Source organism: Portunus trituberculatus, chromosome 32 (assembly GCF_017591435.1).
Source record: "Portunus trituberculatus isolate SZX2019 chromosome 32, ASM1759143v1, whole genome shotgun sequence".
Lineage (NCBI taxonomy): Eukaryota > Metazoa > Arthropoda > Malacostraca > Decapoda > Portunidae > Portunus > Portunus trituberculatus.
In genome coordinates this window covers 3,265,682-3,287,022 of record NC_059286.1, presented here as the reverse complement: position 1 = coordinate 3,287,022, position 21,341 = coordinate 3,265,682, and the positions used below count along the sequence as shown (strand labels likewise).

At 47.1% G+C, this 21,341-nt stretch overlaps 1 protein-coding gene across 8 annotated transcripts in view; it reads left to right on the top strand.

The window, feature by feature from the left end:
* The first annotated feature begins 2,927 nt into the window (after nucleotides 1-2,927).
* LOC123512024 (zinc finger protein 358-like) overlaps nucleotides 2,928-21,341 on the top strand; it is a 26,548-nt gene continuing 8,134 nt past the window's right edge. Inside the window, exons 1-4 of one of the 8 annotated variants that reach the window (XM_045268162.1) lie at nucleotides 2,960-3,472; nucleotides 10,838-11,664; nucleotides 18,570-18,629; nucleotides 20,828-21,022. In XM_045268162.1, coding sequence (XP_045124097.1) covers nucleotides 3,427-3,472; nucleotides 10,838-11,664; nucleotides 18,570-18,629; nucleotides 20,828-21,022 — 1,128 coding nt within the window. In that variant the 5' untranslated portion in view covers nucleotides 2,960-3,426. Of the gene's footprint in view, nucleotides 3,473-3,530; nucleotides 3,893-3,912; nucleotides 4,319-9,617; nucleotides 10,589-10,837; nucleotides 11,665-18,569; nucleotides 18,630-20,827; nucleotides 21,023-21,341 lie in introns of those variants that run through there. The other 7 variants (XM_045268169.1, XM_045268166.1, XM_045268165.1 and 4 more) reach the window with 7 other exon arrangements.

Genomic DNA, 21,341 nt, shown 5'->3' with positions numbered 1-21,341 from the left:
CTCCTCCACCCTCCCCTTACCCCGGGCATTGTTGTCGTCATGCCCACCTGACTCTCTCTCTCTCTCTCTCTCTCTCTCTCTCTCTCTCTCTCTCTCTCTCTCTCTCTCTCTCTCTCTCTCTCTCTCTCTCTCTCTCTCTCTCTCTCTCTTGGTGTTCGTATATTTTTCCATGTACCGTGTGTGTGTGTGTTGTGTGTGTGTGTGTGTGTGTGTGTGTGTGTGTGTGTGTGTGTGTGTGTGTGTGTGTGTTTTCCATGATATCAGACCCCAAAACCTCAAATACTAATTCCAGAGAGATAAGATTCAAACTAACACATATCCGTGCAATCAGAAACTATTAGAATGGCAACACGAAGGTTCGAATTAGGTAAGATTAAGTTAGATACAAGTTAGGTGAGTCTAAAGTAAGTTAGGATTGGTCAGATTAGAGTTGGCTTAGATAGATTCGCTTACGTTAGAAAGGGTTGAGTTAGTTCAGGTTAGATTAAGTTAAGAGTTAGGTTGGGTTAAGTTAATAGGTGAAATTTACAAAGGTAAAGTTAGGAACAAATATGAATGAAGGACAAAGAAGAGGTAAGATAAAGTAAAGCAAAAGTAAAGATTATACAGGCAATACTAAAGGAAATACAGCAAAAAGTAGGTAACGATTTAGAGTAAAGGAGAATAGAGACTAAAGATAATAATATAAAGTTAATACAATGAAAGAAAGAAAAAGTAAAGAAAAGCAAGAGTTTTAAAAGGCAGTAATGACTAAAACAAGCGGAAAGTGATGCAGAGGAGTGAAGGGAACACCAATTAACACACACACACACACACACACACACACACACACACACACACACACACACACACACACACACACACACAGGAACATCAATCGTAAAAAAAATAAAAAAAACTGGCATGGAGGAAAATTTCAGATCACGCCCAGTAATAGAACAAGAAAAAGATAAAAAAAAAGAAAACCATTTTTTTTTTGTGTTGGTTTGTTATCCATGTGTCATTGTGAAGGTAGGAAGGGGGTAAGCGTGTGTGTGTGTGTGTGTGTGTGTGTGTGTGTGTGTGTGTGTGTGTGTGTGTGTGTGTGTAAAGGAGCCTCATGTCGGATAAGAACAGTCTAGTAAGCAAAAAGAAAGCACACACACCTACACACACACACACACACACACACACACACACACACACACACACACACACACACGGGCAGGGTTGAGTTGCTTTTGGGTAACCTTACCAGAACAAGGCACCGTAACGCGAATAACAAGGGGAGAGAGAGAGAGAGAGAGAGAGAGAGAGAGAGAGAGAGAGAGAGAGAGAGGAAGACAAGGAAGCGTGACAGGGGAGAGGAAAGTAAGGATATGAGGGGAAGTGGCAGAGTGCATAATGGTGGCAGGGTAGGGAACGTGTGTGTGTGTGTGTGTGTGTGTGTGTGTGTGTGTGTGTGTGTGTGTGGCAGGGGCAGGGGAGCGTAGCAGGGGAGACAATGGGAGCAGGTGGGGAGGGAGGAACACCTGCCCGCCGGAAACTGTACCCACGCCCTGCAAGTTCTCTCTCTCTCTCTCTCTCTCTCTCTCTCTCTCTCTCTCTCTCTCTCTCTCTCTCGTTTATTCTTTCGCTATTTTGTATTTTTATATTGTTTTGTTTTATATTTGCCTATCTCTCTCTCTCTCTCTCTCTCTCTCTCTCTCTCTCTCTCTCTCTCTCTCTCTCTCTCTCTCTCTCTCTCTCTCTCTCTCTCTCTCTCTCTCTCTCTCTCTCTCTCTCTCTCTCTCTCTCTCTCTCTCTCTCGTCATTGTTACACCACCTACTCGAAGTCACTAAAACTCGCCACTCTTCACCAGTCATTCATCACTCACCGCCACTCACTCACCACTCACCACCACTCATCACCACCGTCACAACAGGTAGTGGGGATGAAGCTAGTGACCGTGACGGGCAGTAGGAAGAGAAGGGGAGGGAGGGGGAGGAAAACGAGGGGAGGAAGGGAGGGAAGGTGGAGGGAGGGAGGGAACACCAGTAGCCTAGACTGTATCACCTCCCTCCCTCCCCTTTCTCTCTCTGTCTCTCTCTCTCTCTCCCCTTGACATGGGTGAGTCATCGAGAGAGAGAGAGAGAGAGAGAGAGAGAGAGAGAGAGAGAGAGAGAGAGAGAGAGAGTTAATATTTATCAGAAAACAGGAAGATAAGAAATGATGTGCAAAGGAAGTAGGGAAGAAAGGAAGGAGGTAAATGAATGAGGTGAAGGGAGGAAGAAGGAAAGAAGGGAAAAAAACGATAATTGCAAAGTAGAGAAAGGAAGAAAGTGGGAATAGAAACTACGGAAAAGTAACAGAGAAGTAATCCAAGAAGGAAAATGAAAGCAGGAAGAAGTTAGGAACCATTAAGAGAGAGAGAGAGAGAGAGAGAGAGAGAGAGAGAGAGAGAGAGAGAGAGGACAAAACATTAGTGACCTAAGAATTAAATGTCCCGGCACTACCGTTACACAAACCTCTCTCTCTCTCTCTCTCTCTCTCTCTCTCTCTCTCTCTCTCTCTCTCTCTCTCTCTCTCTCTCTCTACCGTATATTATTATCATCACGTTTTATAAGAATCTCTCTAGTCTTACTGAGAGAGAGAGAGAGAGAGAGAGAGAGAGAGAGAGAGAGAGAGAGGTGCATTACACAGGGAAAACGGTACCTGTGAGATGTAAGGTGCGTGATAGGAACCAAGTTTCTACAGTGACAGAGTGTGGCAAAGACAGACACACACACGCACGCACACACTCATACACACACACACACACACACACACACACACACACACACACACACACACACACACACACGAGTCACGATTTCAGGTGTTTTGATGTGGATGGAGTGGAGTTGTTCAGGGGCGGAGGGTGGAGGAGGCAATGGTGGTGATTAGTGGCAACAGTACCACCACCACCACCACCACCACCACCACCACCACCATCTCCACCTCCACCACCTCCACCACCACCACCGTTCAGTCGGAAGCGGCAGTGCTGGGTCGACGAGTGTTGGAAATTCGGCGTGTGCGTGCATGTGTGTGTGCGTGTGGCTCCGCGTGCGTCTCTCTGCCCTCACGCACTCTCACTGCAAACACCCCTGCCTCTCTCTGCCCCTGCGCGCCCTCCATGCCCCCGCCACTCTCCTGCAGAAGGCGAGGGAGACGATAGAAGCAGAGCGTTGGCGCATGGTGGTGCGGTGCTAGCGGGGCCGGCGGGGCGTGTGTGTATGTGTGTGTGTGTGTTTGTGTGTGTACGGAGGTTCGCTTGGGGCGGCGTGGCGGCGGTGGCAGCGGCGGCGGTGTGTCCGAGCGGTTCATTCACCCAGCGGAGTGCGTGGCGCCGGGGCAGACTCACGCACACACGTACACATGCCGCGGCGGGAGCATCACAGCGCCGCCCTGGACAGTAGGCGTACATGAGGCTGCAGGTCTTCCTGGAGGAGGAGGAGAAGTGTGATCAAAGTGAGTGTTGTGGGTGAGCGGCGGCGGAGGGCGGGGGCGGCGGTGGTGGGGGAGGGGCGGGGCGGGGCGGGGTAGTGGCGGCACAGCACGCGAGACTCAGCAGTGTGGGAGTGACGGGCACCGCGCTGGCTGCCCACACAAGCTTCGCGGCCTCTGCGTATCGATTTTTGCGTGGCGCTGGGGCAGCCATTTTAGCTAGAGCGGCGCCCAAGGGTAGTCGGTGTGTGGCGGCGGCAGCAGACACCAGCGGCGACGCAGCAGAGGCTCAGCAGGAACAGCAGTGAGCGTGGCGGCTAGGCAGGTGAGGCCACACGCACCACAGCACCTGTCTACCCAAACACACCTGTCGTCTCGCCACCACCACCACCACCACCACCACGCCCGTTAGCGCCCACACCAGCAGGCACCACCGCCACCAAGGTAAAGCAGAGCAGGGCACACCAAGGGATGACAAGGCACCGCACGCCCCACTCCACGCCTGCCTTGTGGCACTGTCATGCTGCCACGCCACCACTGTCCCTTCCTCCCCTGCCCTGCCTCCCCTGCCCCTCTGCCCGGGTACCGCAGCAGGGCATCAGGGACAAACAGATAAGCCCACCATACGGCTCCGGTCTGTGTGTGTGTGTGTGTGTGTGTGTGTGTGTGTGTGTAAGTAGAGATAGAGAGACACGATGTCACTGGTGTGGTGACGACGGTTATGGTGGCAGTAATAGTGATGGTGACTGTGTGTAGTGGTGGTGATCGTGGTGCCAGCGGCATATTTGTGGTGATAGTGCCGTTGTGTGGCATCACATGGTGGTGGCGTCGCGGTGGAACAGTGTGGTGGTGATGGTGGTAGAGGCATAGGTACGGGCGGAATGGTGGCAGTGATGTGGCAGTGGTATCGCCGCATTGGTGGTGATGGTGGTGGAGGTGGCGGTGGTGGTGGTGTCGCAAGTGACTATAGCACAGAAGCCAGACCACTGTTGCCCGGTGTACGTGCCATGCCCTCAATGCGTGGCTTTAGTGGGGGCGCAGTGAGGGGTGCGGGCGAGGGGGGATGCTAGGGTGGTGGTGGTGGTGGTGGAAGTGTCACTCAGCTCTTGTATGTTTTATGTGGTGTGGTAGACGAGGTGGTGACGTGTGGTAGTGGTGGTAGTGGTGTTGGAGGTGGTGGTGGTGGTGGTGGTAGTGGTGGTATGATTGCAGTGGTGTTGTAGTTTGTTTTAGTGAAGAAGGGATTAGGATTATGTATTTCGCAGTACACACACACACACACACACACACACACACACACACACACACACACACACACACACACACACACACACACACACACACACACACACACACACACACACACACACTCTACGCAGTGAGCACTTCATGACTCAGAGAACCGATACCTCCTCCTCCTCCTCCTCCCCAGCACGAAGCGAAGGGTGTAGTGCTGGGTGAAGGGTGGAGGGGAGGGGGGAAGGAAAGGAGCAAGGGGGGGCGGTAGTAAGTAACCATTCGCCCTCCAGGATTGTTCAAATGACTGAATTCTAGAAATAGTTGAAACTTTCACCCAATTCATCACACACACACACACACACACACACACACACACACACCAAGGTTTCCGTCTCCCTGATCACGCTTTCCCTCCCTCCTACCCTCCATCCCTCCCTCCCTCGTTCTCTCCCTTCCTATCTCCCTCCCTCCCCTCCACTCTCTCCCTAACACACACACACACACACACACACACACACACACACACACACACACACACACACACACACACAGACAGTCAAGCCACGCAATCACACTCAAATGGCCAATTCCAACATACTTCACTCCCTCCCTCCCTCCTTCCCTCCTTCACTTCTTCTTCTCTCCTTCCTTCTCTCCTTCACTTCTTTCCTTCATCAAAACACCACACCCGTGCCAGAACACACACACACACACACACACACACACACACACACACACACACACACACACACACACACACACACACTCACTCACTCACTCACTCACTCACTCACTCACACACACGTAAAAATTCTCCATCGACCTGTTTACAAACCTACGCATCTTTACGCTAGAGAGAGAGAGAGAGAGAGAGAGAGAGAGAGAGAGAGAGAGAGAGCATCCCGTAAATCACGTTCATTCATATCCTCACACACACACACACACACACACACACACACACACACACACACACACACACACACACACACACACACACACACACGTTATCCTTCAAAATTGTTTATGGATTCGACGCGAGAGAGAAGCGGAAGAAATGAGTAAATAGACAGTGATAATTAATTATTGTCCTGCTTATATTCCACTACTACTCAGCATCAGCGCTTTTCACGAGATACTGTAACGCGACATAGTGAGTGAGAGAGAGATTCTGATTCTGACTCTGATTCTTAACTTTTATTCACAAGATGTAATATGGTACAATACATGTGAAAGAGACTATTTTTTGCACTTGGCCAGTCTCATCAGTTTATCATTGCGAAAGAAATCATATATACATTGTTATTGTGGTTTATATATTTACATACATGGAAATGGAGAGAGAGAGAGAGAGAGAGAGAGAGAGAGAGAGAGAGAGAGAGAGAGAGAGAGTGTTAGTGAGTGAGTTTGAGTGAGTGAGTGGGCGCTTCATTCATTCATTCATTCACTGGGAGAGTAAGAGTTTTTAAAGAGCCGAGTGAGAGCGGGACTTTAAGCCTGGAACACTCTTGACCTTCCCATACGGCGATCGATACTCTCTCTCTCTCTCTCTCTCTCTCTCTCTCTCTCTCTCTCTCTCTCTCGCTTATTCAGACAATCACTCATAAAAGACTAATAGATAGAGCGCTACCATTGTATTAATGTATGAGAGAGAGAGAGAGAGAGAGAGAGAGAGAGAGAGAGAGAGTAGTAGTAATAGTAGTAGTAGTAGTAGTAGTAGTAGTAGTAGAGAGAGAGAGAGAGAGAGAGAGAGAGAGAGAGAGAGAGAGAGAGAGAGAGAGAGAGAGAGAGAGAGAGAGAGAGAGAGAGAGAGAGAGAGAGAGAGAGAGAGAGAGAGAGAGAAAGCTGACTCGGTATATTTCAAAATTATCCCGTAAGGCAGTATGTGAGTATAGATTTGCTGAGTTCAGAATGTATACAAACAAATGTGCCCGCCTCTCTCTCTCTCTCTCTCTCTCTCTCTCTCTCTCTCTCTCTCTCTCTCTCTCTCTCTCTCGTATTTATCTTTTCCTCGTGTTAGCAAGAAACGTTTATACCGAGTCTGAAACAACACACACACACACACACACACACACACACACACACACACACACACACACACACACACACAGAGAGAGAGAGAGAGAGTTACGTAAGGAAAGATTAACTGAAATTACTCCTTTTTTTTTTGCAACGTGTATGTGTGTGTGTGTGTGTGTGTGTGTGTGTGTGTGTGTGTGTCGTAATGTAGTTATGTGTGTTGTAATGTACACTTTTTTTTTATGTCTTGTTCTTCACTGAATTCTGAGTTGTTTTTTCCCACCATTTTCTCACCATCATCATCATTAGTGTTGTTTTTCTAGCTTTCCTTTATTACTATTTTTTATTTGTTATTTTTTTATATTTTTATCATTGCTATCCATTATCATCATTTATTATTATTTTTATTGCCTTCCAAATTTTTCTTGTTATACATTTTCTTTCGTTTACCTCTCATTATTACTGTTGTCATTATTAACTCTCTTCGTGTCCTGCAAAGTTTATTTCTTATTTTTAATTTGTTATTCGTTTATATATTTCATTTGATCAATTTTCAGCTGGTTTACTTATTCATTTTAACGCTTATTTTATTGGGCATGTTTACTCTCGTTCGTATTTTTTTTCATGTTTTATTTCCTATTCGTTATCCACTGTTTGAAATATTCCTCTTCTTTTCCCACAAATTTACGTTCCAGTTATTCAATTTTTTATCGCTGCTTCCTGTTTATAATCCACTAACTTTACTTTCCTCTATTTCTACACAAATTTACTTTCTCGTTATATCTTTGTTAGTTTGGATTTGCATTTTTTCCACCTTCCTGCAAAGTCTTCCTAAATTGTGTTAGTTACCCTTGTATTTTCTCAGTAATGTGTGTGTGTGTGTGTGTGTGTGTGTGTGTGTGTGTGTGTAATTCATCCGTGCAAGTCACTGATTCTCTTTTTTTTTTTTGTGTGTGTGTGTCACGATTCATTCATATATATATATTTTTTTTTCTTCTGTTTTTCTAAGCGAATCCTTACAAAGTTGCATCAGTCACTCGTTTAGGCTTGAGCGAGCGAGCGAGCCTGTGAGCCGAGCCTGTCAGTGCGTCAGTGTCGTCATCCTTACGTCACAGTGCCTCGCGTGACATCATGACCACGTGGGCGCAGAGGAAAACAGGGAATTAAGGTGTTTATTTCGCTGGAAGTGTAAAGGTGGGAGAAGGGGGAGGAGGAGATAGTGGTGGTGGTGGTGGTGAAGTAAAGTATATATATGACTCTCTCTCTCTCTCTCTCTCTCTCTCTCTCTCTCTCTCTCTCTCTCTCTCTCTCTCTCTCTCTCTCTCTCTCTCTCTCTCTCTCCTCATGTCGCCCTCATGTCGCCTACCTTACGCATTCTAACACCTCTCCCTCTCTCTTTCTCTCCCTTTCCTTCACCTCTCACTCCCTTTTTCCTCTCCTTCTCTCTCTTTCTCTCCCTTTCCTTCACCTCTCACTCTCTTTTCCTCTCCCTCCCTCTCTTTTTCCTCTCCCTTTCCTTCACCTCTCACTGCTTCAGACCCGTTACCCCACCCACATCCTTCACCCTTTCCCCTCACACTAGGTCCTCTGTAATCACCCTCACCAAACCCCTCCTCACCCCAACACACCTTTACACCCTTCCCAACTCCCCCCCACAATGTATATCCTGCATTTCCAGTCCTTTACCTCGTGTTTTGTGGGGAAGGTAGAGAAAGGTGCTGTATTTCTCACTGGAACGAAATGGGGGGAGAGAAGGGAAGGGAAATGAGGGGTAGAGGAAGTGAGTTGTGAGTGTGGATATGATAAAGAGAGAGAGAGAGAGAGAGAGAGAGAGAGAGAGAGAGAGTGTGGGGGTTGGGGAGAGAAGGTATTAATGTTTTGATAGTTTTGCTCTCTCTCTCTCTCTCTCTCTCTCTCTCTCTCTCTCTCTCTCTCTCTCTCTCTCTCTCTCTCTCTGTAATGTTGTGGTTTGTTTTGCATTTACATTCTCTCTCTCTCTCTCTCTCTCTCTCTCTCTCTCTCTCTCTCTCTCTCTCTCTCTCTCTCTCTCTCTCTCTCTCTCTCTCTCTCTCTCAAGACCACGCTACCTTCTGTTATCTTATCTCCGTTTCTCCATGTGTTCCCTCCCCATCTCTGTATCTGTCTTCCTTCCTCCTTCCCTCTCTCCCTCCCTCCCTCCCTCCCTCCTCCCTCTCTCCACTCCCATTCCCTCCTCTCCCTCCTCTCCCTTTTCTCCCATTCCCTCCTTTCCTTCGTTGATTTTTCTTCCTTCACTTTCAACATTACATTTAGGAATTCTGTTCATTATGGCTTCCTCCCTTTTTCTTATTCATAATTTCCTGAATATTTTTGCCTTTATTTATGGTCTCGTTTATTACTCTCTCTCTCTCTCTCTCTCTCTCTCTCTCTCTCTCTCTCTCTCTCTCTCTCTCTCTCTCTCTAATGCAGGTATATGTACTCGTACCCTTCTTCTCCTCTCACTACATTTAACTTTGTCTCTCCTCTCTCTCCCTCCCTCTCCCTCCCCTTTTATTGTCCATCCAGCCCTCCAGTCATCGCTAGAGAGAGAGAGAGAGAGAGAGAGAGAGAGAGACTTGTTATTCCTCTTTCTCCTCCTCCTCTTCCTCCTCCTCTCTCATTCCCATTTTTTTCTTAACTTTCATTCAATGCTTCTCTGATGTTTTCCATGTGTGTGTGTGTGTGTGTGTGTGTGTGTGTGTGTGTGTGTGTGTGTGTGTGTGTGTGTGTGTGTGTGCGCATGCGTGTCTGTGTGTTCAGTGTGGTATATGTATAGATTCCTCTTCTTTCTTTTCCACTTCTTCTTTTTCTTCTTCTTTTTCTTCTTTTTTCTTATTCTTATTGTTATTGTTATTGTTATTATTATTATTATTATTATTATTATTATTATTATTATTATTATTATTATTATTACCATCATTACCAATATTATCGTATTGTTAATTTCGATGTTCCGTTTTCGCACATTGTCAAACTTCTCCCGCTGTCTCTTCCTTCCCTTCGGCGCTGAACCTGCATCGTCACAGCCACCAAGTCATAACCGCAGACCAATCAAGTGTTCCTGGATGCCTCGGGTCACACTTGCTAAAGGGGTGGACTCTCGTACCCTTCCCTAAAGAAAACACTAAATTTAGACGAGGAAGAAACAAATTAAAATAAAAAAGCAGGTGCGTGGCTTTTCTCCTCCCCCAACTTTTCCTCCTTTAATAACACCGCTAGAGCAACCTGTTTTCTTTCCTCCTGTCTCTAGGGAAAGTATGAAATGGGAGGAAACGGTAAGAGGAAACGTTTAGGTGGAAGGAGGTATGTACACGTGAAGAAGAGCAGGTTAATGATGGTTTTATATCTTGTCTCCTGTGATGGTTAGATGTGGCATGTGGTGTCTCTTATCCCCCCCACCCCCAGCCGCCCACTCTAGCACCACCTCGGGGTAATGAGAGCGTGGAGAATCTAATATTAGATATCTGTTTGGTTTTCCTGGTGTGAAGCGCATCGTGGGGTGTATATAGAAGGGCTATTCGGATGCCTATGAGTCACTACGGTATCTGCGTGTGTTAGTGCCCTTCATTGTCCATCTTTCTTATCTCCTTACCTTACTTCTCACTGTTCACTGTTCTTATCCCTTCTGCTTCTTCCTTGTACCAGTCACACTCTTCTTGTCTTCTTACCTCAATTCAGTTCAATTCTCTCTCTCTCTCTCTCTCTCTCCGCATTTTTCATGGACGGTGTTGTTTCCGAAGCCTCGAACGCTTCGCTTCACGGTCATAGAAAGCATATGAAACATTTAGTGAATCTTAGGCTTCGTCACTGAAATTTTGAAGTAGTTGTTCCTCGTCCTCGCCATGACGCTCATTTGGTGCACATTGGGTACGTGTTTGTGTGTGTGTGTGTGTGTGTGTGTGTGTGTGTGTGTGTGTGTGTAAGAATAATTCAGTGAAAATAGTTAGAACGTGTTGTTGTGATGTTTGTTCCGGCTGCCGTGTGTGAACAAACGGGCTTTCTGCAATTACCGCTGTGTGTGTGTGTGTGTGTGTGTGTGTGTGTGTGTGTGTGTGTGTGTGTGTTAGATGAAGAGAGAGAAAGAGAGGCTGTCGGCTGACAAGGTGCATGTTTCAGGAGCAGCGCGGGGCCCGGCGGGTAGCGGCAGGATGGAGGCGGAACGGTTCCTGCTCAAGTGGAACAACCACCAGACCAACCTGGTGACGGTGTTCGACCAGCTGTACGAACAGGAGGCCTTCACGGACGTCACCCTCGCCTGTGATGGGCGTACCTTCGCTGCCCACAAGGTGATCCTGTCGGCGTGCAGCCCTTACTTCCAGGCGCTGTTCCTCGGCAATCCCTGCAAGCACCCTATCATCTTCATGCGGGACGTGCGTGCCGGCGACATGGAGGCGCTGCTCAGCTTCATGTACCGCGGCGAGATCAACGTGCACCAGCATGACCTGTCCTCCTTCCTGCGCACCGCCGAGAGTCTGCAGATCAAGGGTCTGTCAGACTCCTCAGAGAGACACAAGGAGACCTCCAAGATCCTGGAGGCCATGGAGAGAAAGTTCTGTTCCTCCGGCATGCAGCAGGCGCAGCAGCAGCAGCAGCCACAACCTGCGCTCAACGCATGCACCCCAGTGGTGGGCGCCGCCCTTGGGGGCGCGCTGGTGCCCACCGTCGGGGCCGGCGACTCTCCGCCGCCAGCCGCTAAGAAATTCAAGTCCCTGGAGGACCTGCCTCGCATCCTGCCCAAGATGAAGCCGCTGGCCACGCCCCCCGGCCTGGTGACGCCTGTGCCTGGTTTGCTTACACCCATTACCCTCGCCGCCACCGTCATGAAGAACGCTGCGCATGCCGCCCACGCCGCCCAAAACGCTCGCGTCAGTCCGCCCACGCCCGAGACCACCAACTCCTCACCCACCACCGACGCCTCAACGCCCCCGAAAGACCGCAAGAAGGTGAGTGCCTCTACGCCCTTTCCTCACCCCACCCCCACGACATACAGCCCTCCCCTCATGCCCCCTTTTTTTAATGTGGACTCCTAGGAAGAGTCTTCTTCAATCCGGTACCTCTCGTCCCCGTCCCCTCCTCGCCGCTCTCCTGTCCGCCCCGCCCCACCCCGCCTTGCTGGCACTCGACCGCCCTCGCGTCCACCACCCTCTGCCCCCGCGCCGCCACCGCAGCGGCCCGAGGCAGCCCCCACCGCATCGTTGCAACGCTCCTCCTCCTCCTCCTCCTCCTCCTCCTCCTCCTCCTCCTCCTCCTCCTCCTCCTCCTCCTCTTCCTCCTCCTCCTCCTCCTCCTCCTCCTCCTCCTCCTCCTCCTCCTGAGTTTCGTCTTATGGCTTGTCAAGTCATTTATCAGTATACATATTGTAGATTTAATCTGTTCCTCTGATTTAGTGTATAGATATAAATAAGCTTAAGGTACTACTACTACTGCTACTGCTACTATTACTACTACTACTACTACTACTACTACGATGGTAATATGTTAATGATCTTAGTAATCATAACAATTATGATGATAATGATGATAATAATAATAATAATAATAATAATAATGATAATAAGAAGAAAATCATTGATAATAATAATAATAATAATAATAATAATAATAATAATAGTAATAGCACCAACATTATAAAAGTTGGTAAGACCATATTAGTGACTTGCCATAACTAACTTGTAGTGGCATGCTATGTTGTGCCTTGGTTGTCCTTCACTCGCTTCGCCAGCCAGGGGAGCCTCAGCCAGCACGCTCCCTGTCACCTGGTTCAAGTGTTTACTCCAATCAGATTAAATTGTTACTGTACCGGTGCGCAATGGTGTGGTGTGGTGCGATTAGAGAGAGAGAGAGAGAGAGAGAGAGAGAGAGAGATTCAGGCTCCCCGGAAATCAACAGTTAAGTAAATACCTCATGCGAAAATTACTCCGCCCTGCCAAGCCCTGTCTTAAGAATTCCATCCCCTATCACACTCCCCTGCCAAGCCCTATCTCAAACCACGCTTCCCTCCCACACTTCCCTGCTAAGACCTTCCTTACATGCTCCCTTGCCAAGCCCCATCCTTACTCACTCCCCTACCAAGCCCTTCAAAACACACACCCTGTCACGCATTACCATAGAGAACACACGCACAGCCATTCTTACCCTGCATGGACCACTTTCACCCACCATATCTTAAAGAACACACACTATTCATCACTCATCCTGCCAGCCGCCCTGCAGAATGGTTACCTACACCCTTTAACCTCCCGTCTCCCCACCCTTGCACCCCACACACGCTCTGCACCTCCTGCCGCCTCCCAGACTACACCCTATGGCTCATACCCTACCCCTTATGCATCGAGTCACCCTACACATACATTACCCACAATCCCTCGCCTCCCAGCCACTCACTCATTCCCCTCCTGTCCCCTTTCTACCCGTGCCAGGCTCCATTACATGTATAATCAGCTATTCACCCCTACCGACGCCTCCCCCCCTTGCCAGAAGCACCCCGCTGTCGCCCCTCTGCCAACCCCTTTCGACCGTATCACCCCAGCCGCCCGTTCCTGACTCCCGACGCTGCCCTAGATACTGCCAGCCTTCTTCCAGATATACCAAGACTGCCACACCCTTTCCAGAGTCCTGCCAACTTGCCTCAACCTGCCAACATCCTCCTCCTCCTCCTTCTTCTTCCTCCTCCTCCTCCTCCTCCTCCTCCTCCTCCTCCTCCTCCTCCTCCTCCTCCTCCTCCTCCTCCTCCTCCTCCTCCCGTTGCTTTTCGATCCACTGGCTGAAGGTGGGTAGTATCGATTATTAGGGAAAGGAAGGGAGGGAGAGGGAGGAAGAGAAGGGCACTGGCAGCGTTCTCCCTCTCTCCCTCTCTCTCTCTCTCTCTCTCCGTCCAGTGGGAGTAATGGAGGGGCTACCGCTCCCTTCCCTCCGTCTCTCCCCGCCCTCCTCCTCCTGCCCCCTCCCTTCCTCTAGCACTTTTCCTCCAGCAGGGTGATGAAGGGAGGGATGGACGGAGGGAGGGAGGAAAGTGGTATGACGCAGAGATTGTGTGTGTGTGTGTGTGTGTGTGTGTGTGTGTGTGTGTGTGTGTGTGTGTGTGTGTGTGTGTGTGTGTGTGTGTGTGTTAGTGTTTAGGTCTGTTCATCTCTGTTCTGTTCAGCATCCGGATTTAGTTCCTCCTCCTCCTCCTCCTCCTCCTCCTCCTCCTCCTCCTCCTCCTCCTCCTCCTCCTCCTCCTCCTCCTCATCGTCATCATCGTCTTCGTAAGTGTAGTCCCGCTTTTTACATATATATATATATATTTTTTTTTTTTTGCTTTTTTTTTAACAATGTTTATTTTGAGAGTGTTATATATCCACTGTCATTATACATCATTAGTTACCAGAGAGAGAGAGAGAGAGAGAGAGAGAGAGAGAGATTGTGAGGGGGCGGGATTACAGGTGTGTGAGTGTGTGGGGGGGAGGGAAGGTTGGGGTGGCATTTCAATAACCACGTGATAGTGTTGAGTGAAGGAGGATACAGGAGGGACGGGGTGGGGGATTGCCGCCTCCTGTGTTGTTGGGGAAGCCTTTGGGTGACGTTTTTGAGTGTTGAGAGAGAGAGAGAGAGAGAGAGAGAGAGAGAGAGAGAGAGAGAGAGAGTTTATAAGGGCTTGAAGACATAGAAGTGGGCATGGTTGTGTGTGTGTGTGTGTGTGTGTGTGTGTGTGTGTGTGTGTGTGTGTAATAGTAGCGGTGCGCACGCGTCCATGTACACGTGTGTATGTATGTGTGTGTGTGTGTATGTGTGTGTGTGTGTGTGTGTGTGTGTGTAGGCGTGGCATCCAGTCGTGGCCCCTCGCGTGGGTAGTATTGATTAGTGGGGGCGAGGGGTACGCCCGGGCCCTTTGCCCCCCACCCTCCTCCCCACAGCCGCCCCCTGCCACCCGCCCGCCCTCCCTTACCGCCTACCTCGCAGTGGCCCCCTCGTCCTCCTTTCCTCCCTTACCTCCAACACCACCAAACCCCTGACTAACCTCTCTCTCTCTCTCTCTCTCTCTCTCTCTCTCTCTCTCTCTCTCTCTCTCTCTCTCTCTCTCTCTCTCTCTCATCATCGTGTGGGTTATTGTGAAGACTCAAGGAAATGAAAAACTGTGATGGGTAAAGGATGGTGGTGGTGGTGGTGGTGGTGGAAGAAGAGGAAGAGGACAGGGTCGTAGAGTTAAGGACGTGGAGTGGTGTGGCGTGGCATGTCCACCACCACCACCACCACCACCACCGTTGTCGCCGCCGCCGCCGCTTCCACTGTCGCATCTCCACAAAGTAGTGTGTGATGGTGATGACGTTCTTGTGCTGTGTCTAAACCTTCAAAAGTTCGTCATTAGCGGCTTTTACACCTTTTCCATTCACGCCCCCACCCACCACCCACTCCTCCGGGTGTGTGTGTGTGTGTGTGTGTGTGTGTGTGTGTGTGTGTGTGTGTGTGTGTGTGTGTGTGTGTGTGTGTGCTCGCCAGGACAAGTGGAACATGTGACGGTGGTCTCCGGCTCGCTTTGTATATAAAATCTATCGATTATAACCAGTGAGGGAGGGCGCCACGTGCGTGTGTGTGTGTGTGTGTCTGTGAGTGTGTGTGTGTGTGTGTGTGTGTGTGTGTGTGTGTGTGTGTGTGTGTGTGTGTGCTCGTGCGCGCGTCGTGAGGTGGCATGGGAAAGGAAGAGCTGTTGCCACGAGAATTCCCTCCCTTCTACCCTCCTGATCCTCCCTCCCAGCTCTCCATCACACCCTCCACGTCTGTCCCCGTCGAAGCCTGCCCACGGCCTCCCTCAGCTTGGCTCCCCGCCACCGCACAACTGGGTCCGGACTCCAGTATTCTCCTGAAGGGTCCAGAAACCTTTAAGTGCCAAGGGTACAAATTTAACTCGCACAGAGACATAACTTTTCCTTCGTCTTCCCCCTCAGAAGGAAAAAAATGGCGATACGTTCGATTCGTAAAAGCAAGTTGTTAGGCAGTTTGTTGATCCTTGTCAGTGTAGGGTGCTGCCGGATCTTCTCGGATATTTAATTATGTAAATGTCCAATCTAAGTTTTTTAAAGGGCATTGCCTCTAAGTAACCTGGAACGGTTTTTTTTTTTTCTAGAATTCCTTCTCATTTTATTCTTTATTAACTTATTTATTTTGCTGTGATTTGTTAAGCCATTTTCTTTTTTTGCTGGAAGTAGGTTCATTCATATTGCCCACTGGACTCTTTCCCCATGATGGATTCCTCTCAGACAGTTTCTTTCCTGCCCATGAGCTATAGTGCCATGTAGTATGTGTCGACTTGGAATCACATCGTGCTGTCAGAATGTCTCTTGCTACTGAGGGCACGAGCCAATGCTAACCAGTGCCCGTCCAGGGGTAGATGGGCAGTGCTGTGTGAGGAAGGGGACTCTGCGTGAAACCTTTGACAAATCACTATGCTAATCAAAAAGGCGATGGCGATCTCTGACGTGGAACGGGCCGAGAAAAACAAAACAAAACAAAACAAAAATAATCGTGGGATGAGACTGTCTTGAGTGTACTAGTGTGAATAGTGTGTTCGTGATGAGTGCCAGTTTGTGAGCGTATGAGTATATGTGAGTGGTGAGTGTTATGAGTGTGAAAGTTTTTGTGTGCGCGCGTGAATGCGATGAGTATGTGAATGCACGTGGATGTTGAGTGCATGTGGTGGTGTGCGTGCATGCTGAGTGCGTGGTGGAGGTAAATATTGATGGGAGAACCAAGGCCTGGAAATGTCACGTCCAGAATCAGTCACGATTGAAGCTGAAATAAAGACGAGTATCGAGAAACTTTTTATTCTTTTCGAGGCAAACTTGTCAAGGAGAACGAAACTTACTGGGTTAGGAAGGATCGATTAGTGCAACGCAACACAAGCAAAACAACGACGGAAAAGAAGGGGAAAAAAAAGAAAAGAAAAGAATAAAAAACGAAACAAATTTATTAACTTTAACATTTTCAAAAACTCAACAATTTTTCATGTAGTATATATATTTTTCTTGTACATTTATGAAACTTCACACACACACACACACACACACACACACACACACACACACACACACACACACACACACACACACACACACACACACACACACAGGATGAACACGTGTGGCATATACTGATGGTGGTAGTGGTGTTGGTGGTGGTGATGAGGGAGAGGAGTGGGGGGAATAGAGTGGGTAGGGGCGCAGGTGTATCAAGGTGAGAGTGAGGGTGGTGGAGGGAGGGACGGAGGGAGGGATGATCGAAAACCCAGGTGTTCTGTGACTGAGGGAGGGTAGGGGAGGGCAAGTAGGGTGGTAGACAAGGGAGGGAGGGAAGGGGACAGGACCAGCCTCCCTTGGCACGCGTCAGCAGCCTCCCCTCCCTCACCCCCTAACCTCCCTCACTGCCCCGTGCTCTCGATCAATACTTACACTGACCCAAGGGCGCCTCCCTCTCCTGCCCGCCTCTCTCTCTCTCTCTCTCTCTCTCTCTCTCTCTCTCTCTCTCTCTCTCTCTCTCTCTCTCTCTCTCTCTCTCTCTCTCTCTCTCTCTCTCTCTCTCTCTCTCTCTCTCTCTCTCTCTCTCTCTCTACTCGATCATTCTTGTCTCCCATGTCCTACCTCAAGTATTTACTTTCTCTCTCTCTCTCTCTCTCTCTCTCTCTCTCTCTCTCTCTCTCTCTCTCTCTCTCTCTCTCTCTCTCTCTCTCTCTCTCAATAATGATGATAATAATGATAATAATAATAATAATAATAATAATAATAATAACAATAATGATGATGACAAGAAGTATATATGTACGTCTTATTCTGTGTACGTGTCGTGTAATTGTCTTGTGTGCGTTTCGTGTCGTTGTTATTGTGTATTTGTGCTTCTAGTGAAATGTCAGAGAGAGAGAGAGAGAGAGAGAGAGAGAGAGAGAGAGAGAGAGAGAGTAATTTGGGTGGTTCGTATTGCATTATTACTAAAAGTGAAAGTGACGTGAAGTAATTATGTTCGCAGAGAGAGAAAGTGAGTGACATGTGTTTGGGAAATATTGGTGAATGAGGAAATAAATGCGTTACGGGACGAGGAAGATGAGTCATTATCACTGGCTGGAGGCTGAGGGAAAGTGGCCCGTGGGTGTCAGGTGCGGGCGATTGTGAGATAGTGAGTTAGGGATGGTACATGAGAAAAAAATTAACTTACACAAAAGAGCAAAATGAAAATGACGAGATAAAGTGAATATGACTTGTAAATTTCGGATGCATGAGAAAGTGATCATGTTAGTTGAGTGAAAAAAAAATAGAAACTGAATGTGAAAGCAGTCAAATGGAAAGTGAGTTATGTCGAGAATAAAATAAAAAAAAAATAGATATAAAGAATTAATGAAGGACGGTAGATGAAAATTTTTGTGTCTGTCTCAGCTCAAGATGTTAAAAATAGGCCAAAATAAAGAAGCATTAAGATCGAAAGCGACTTAGCTAAACCTGAAGGAAATAACGTGCAAAAAATGAAAGATGGAAGAGCAAATGAGTCTCCCTTAGCAAACTATCGAAAATGAGTCAGACTGTAAAGGATAACATTGAAAGTGACTCATACATAGAAGGAATTACTCAGAAGGAGGCAGTGGAGTTGAAAATGAGTCATGCCAGAGAGAGAGAGAGAGAGAGAAAAAAAGGACACAATAAATATTTAGGAGATGAAAGTGAGTCATACAGGGAGAGAAGAAAATGACCTCGAATATTTTAGTTACCGTACATAGGCGGTGGAGTTGAAAGTGAGTTACGAGGAAGTAGTGAGAGTGAGTGAAGCAGGCGGTAGAGGAAGGGAAGGTGAGTCATGTTCAGGTGATTCACGTAGAGACCTCTTCTAGGTGACTCACACAGTCATCGAGGTGGACAGAGGACAGGAGGACTGCAAAACTACCTTCATTGTAAGTGTAACCTTTCCTATCACTCTTATTATCATTATTATTATTATTATTATTATTATTATTATTATTATTATTATTATTATTATTATTATTATTATTATTATTATTATTATTACTACTACTACTACTACTACTACTACTACTACTACTACTACTACTACTACTACTACTACTACCACCACCACTACTACTACTACCATTATGTACCATCACTACTACTACTACTACTACTACTACTACTACTACTACTACTACTGTTTGTTCGTTCGTTCGTGTTATTTAGTCGTTGATGTTTTCGTTTGTGTTTGTACGTCTTTTGTTTTGTTTGTGTGTTTGTGAGTGTGTGCGTGCGTCTTGTTTTGTTTGGTTCTCGTTGTGTTATTTGCGTTTCGTTTATTTGTTTGTCGTTATATTTGATTGAGTTGTAAATTGCACTTATTTTATTTCGTTTATTTTCATTAGTGTTATTGATGCTGTTGTTGCTGCTGCTGCTACTACTACTACTACTACTACTACTACTACTACTACTACTACTACTACTACTACTACTACTACTACTACTACTACTACTACTACTACTACTACTACTACTACTACTACTACTACTTTCGTTGCCACCATTATTTACTTTTTGTTATTGTTAATTTTATTATTATTATTATTATTATTATTATTATTATTATTATTATTATTATTATTATTAATACCATTATTACTGTTTTTTTCGGTGTTGTTGTTGTTGTTGTAGATGTCTAGCGTAGTAGTTGTTGTGTGCACCGTCTCATACACACACACACGCGCACACACACACACACACACACACACACACACACACACACACACACACACACACACACACACACACACACACACACACACACACACACACACACGATGAAGGACAAAGAAACAATCAAGAAACAAATATTTAATGTCAGGCCCACGAAAATGTCAAACGCTCACGTACTTAAACAAGAACACAAAACTAACAACATTATAAAGAAAGGGAAGACGAAAACAAATCATTGATACAAAAAAAATGAACAGAAAAACTCATCTATTTAAGAAAAGGGTCATGAATGGAGTGAGAGGCATCTTTCTAGAACTCTTGGAAGGATACCAAAGGAGGGGATTAAGGAAGGAAAACTCTGATGGGCAGGAAGAAAAAGGCCTACACATAACTGCTTAGGCCTTGGCACCGCTCCCTCTCTATGATAAAAGGTGCAGGGGAAAAATGGAATAGGAAGGAAAGAGTGAGGGAGTCTTGGCAGTCTGTTTCTCTCCGTGGCGCGTGATTTGAAATGCTTTGCTCTCATATCCGATTTCAAGTGGCCGTAGATTTCATTTTTTTGCGTATTTGGAAGTTTGATCAAAGAGAAATATAGAAAAAGAAAGAATAATAAGTTCATAATGTCGTTTGGCTTTTTTACCCTTCCTCTAAAAAGAAAAGAAATGTTGGTTGTTTAATTCATATTCTGCATTTTTTTTTTTTTTTTTCTCTAAAGATGCTGCCGCGTCCTTACAAAACTGACACAACCGTCATTAGAACCATGAAAGCTATCTTGAAATCCCGTAGATTACTACCATTAGAAACCGTCAAAAGTGTTGGAGATAAGACTCCGGAATGTTTGGAAATGCTATCTCTTACTGCGGAGAGGCGAAGGCGGAGGAGGAGGACGATGAGGACGAAGTGGTGATGTGATTGTAATGATGGTTGGCCTGGAATAGACGGGAAGTAGACAAAAATGAACTCGCCTTTTTATTCTGCAGAGGAATGATAGATGATGATGATGATGATGATGATGGTTGTCAGTATGAGGAGATACAAAACTGTAATGAAGTGTTTTTTTTTTTTTGTTATGTCTGCTTGAAAGTGACACAGTACAAGAACAGAACACACTCCCATCCAGCTATCCATCCACCCACACATGCTTGCTTTTAGAAACGTGTATTTTCACTTGCATAAACAAAAGACAAAAAAAGGCATTATTTCTACTACTACTACTACTACTACTACTACTACTACTATGAATAAACCCAAATCACACACACACACACACACACACACACACACACACACACACACACACACACACACACACACACACACACACACACACACGAAAGCACCTTACACCAAACCAAACCAGACTGAAGGAAACTCATCACCAAACCCTCTCCTTCTGCCACTCCTACAGGAAGGATACATAAGCGGGGACTCGCCTCACCCCGTCTACCTGGTGTCTAGCGTCGGGGGAGTCGCTGCTGCCACTTCAGGGAACTCTACGCCGTCCCACGAGGTGAAGGTGGAGGAAGAGGACCCGCTCGACGAAACCAACTCCTTCTCAGATGATCCCACCTCAGGACTCGGGGACAATGATGACAGCTCCATGGTGAGTGTGTGTGTGTGTGTGTGTGTGTGTGTGTGTGTGTGTGTGTGTGTGTGTGTGTGTGTCTATGGGGGAGTAGTGATAGAGGTGTATGAATAGGTGTGACTTAATTACGTTATATTTTTTCTTCGTTTTCCTCTCTCTCTCTCTCTCTCTCTCTCTCTCTCTCTCTCTCTCTCTCTCTCTCTCTCTCTCTCTCTCTCTCTCTCTCTGTATCATCGAGTTTGTCTTATTGTTATTCTATTTATTTTCGCTATTCCCTCATGTAGCAGTTAGAGAGAGAGAGAGAGAGAGAGAGAGAGAGAGAGATGTCAGTAAGACC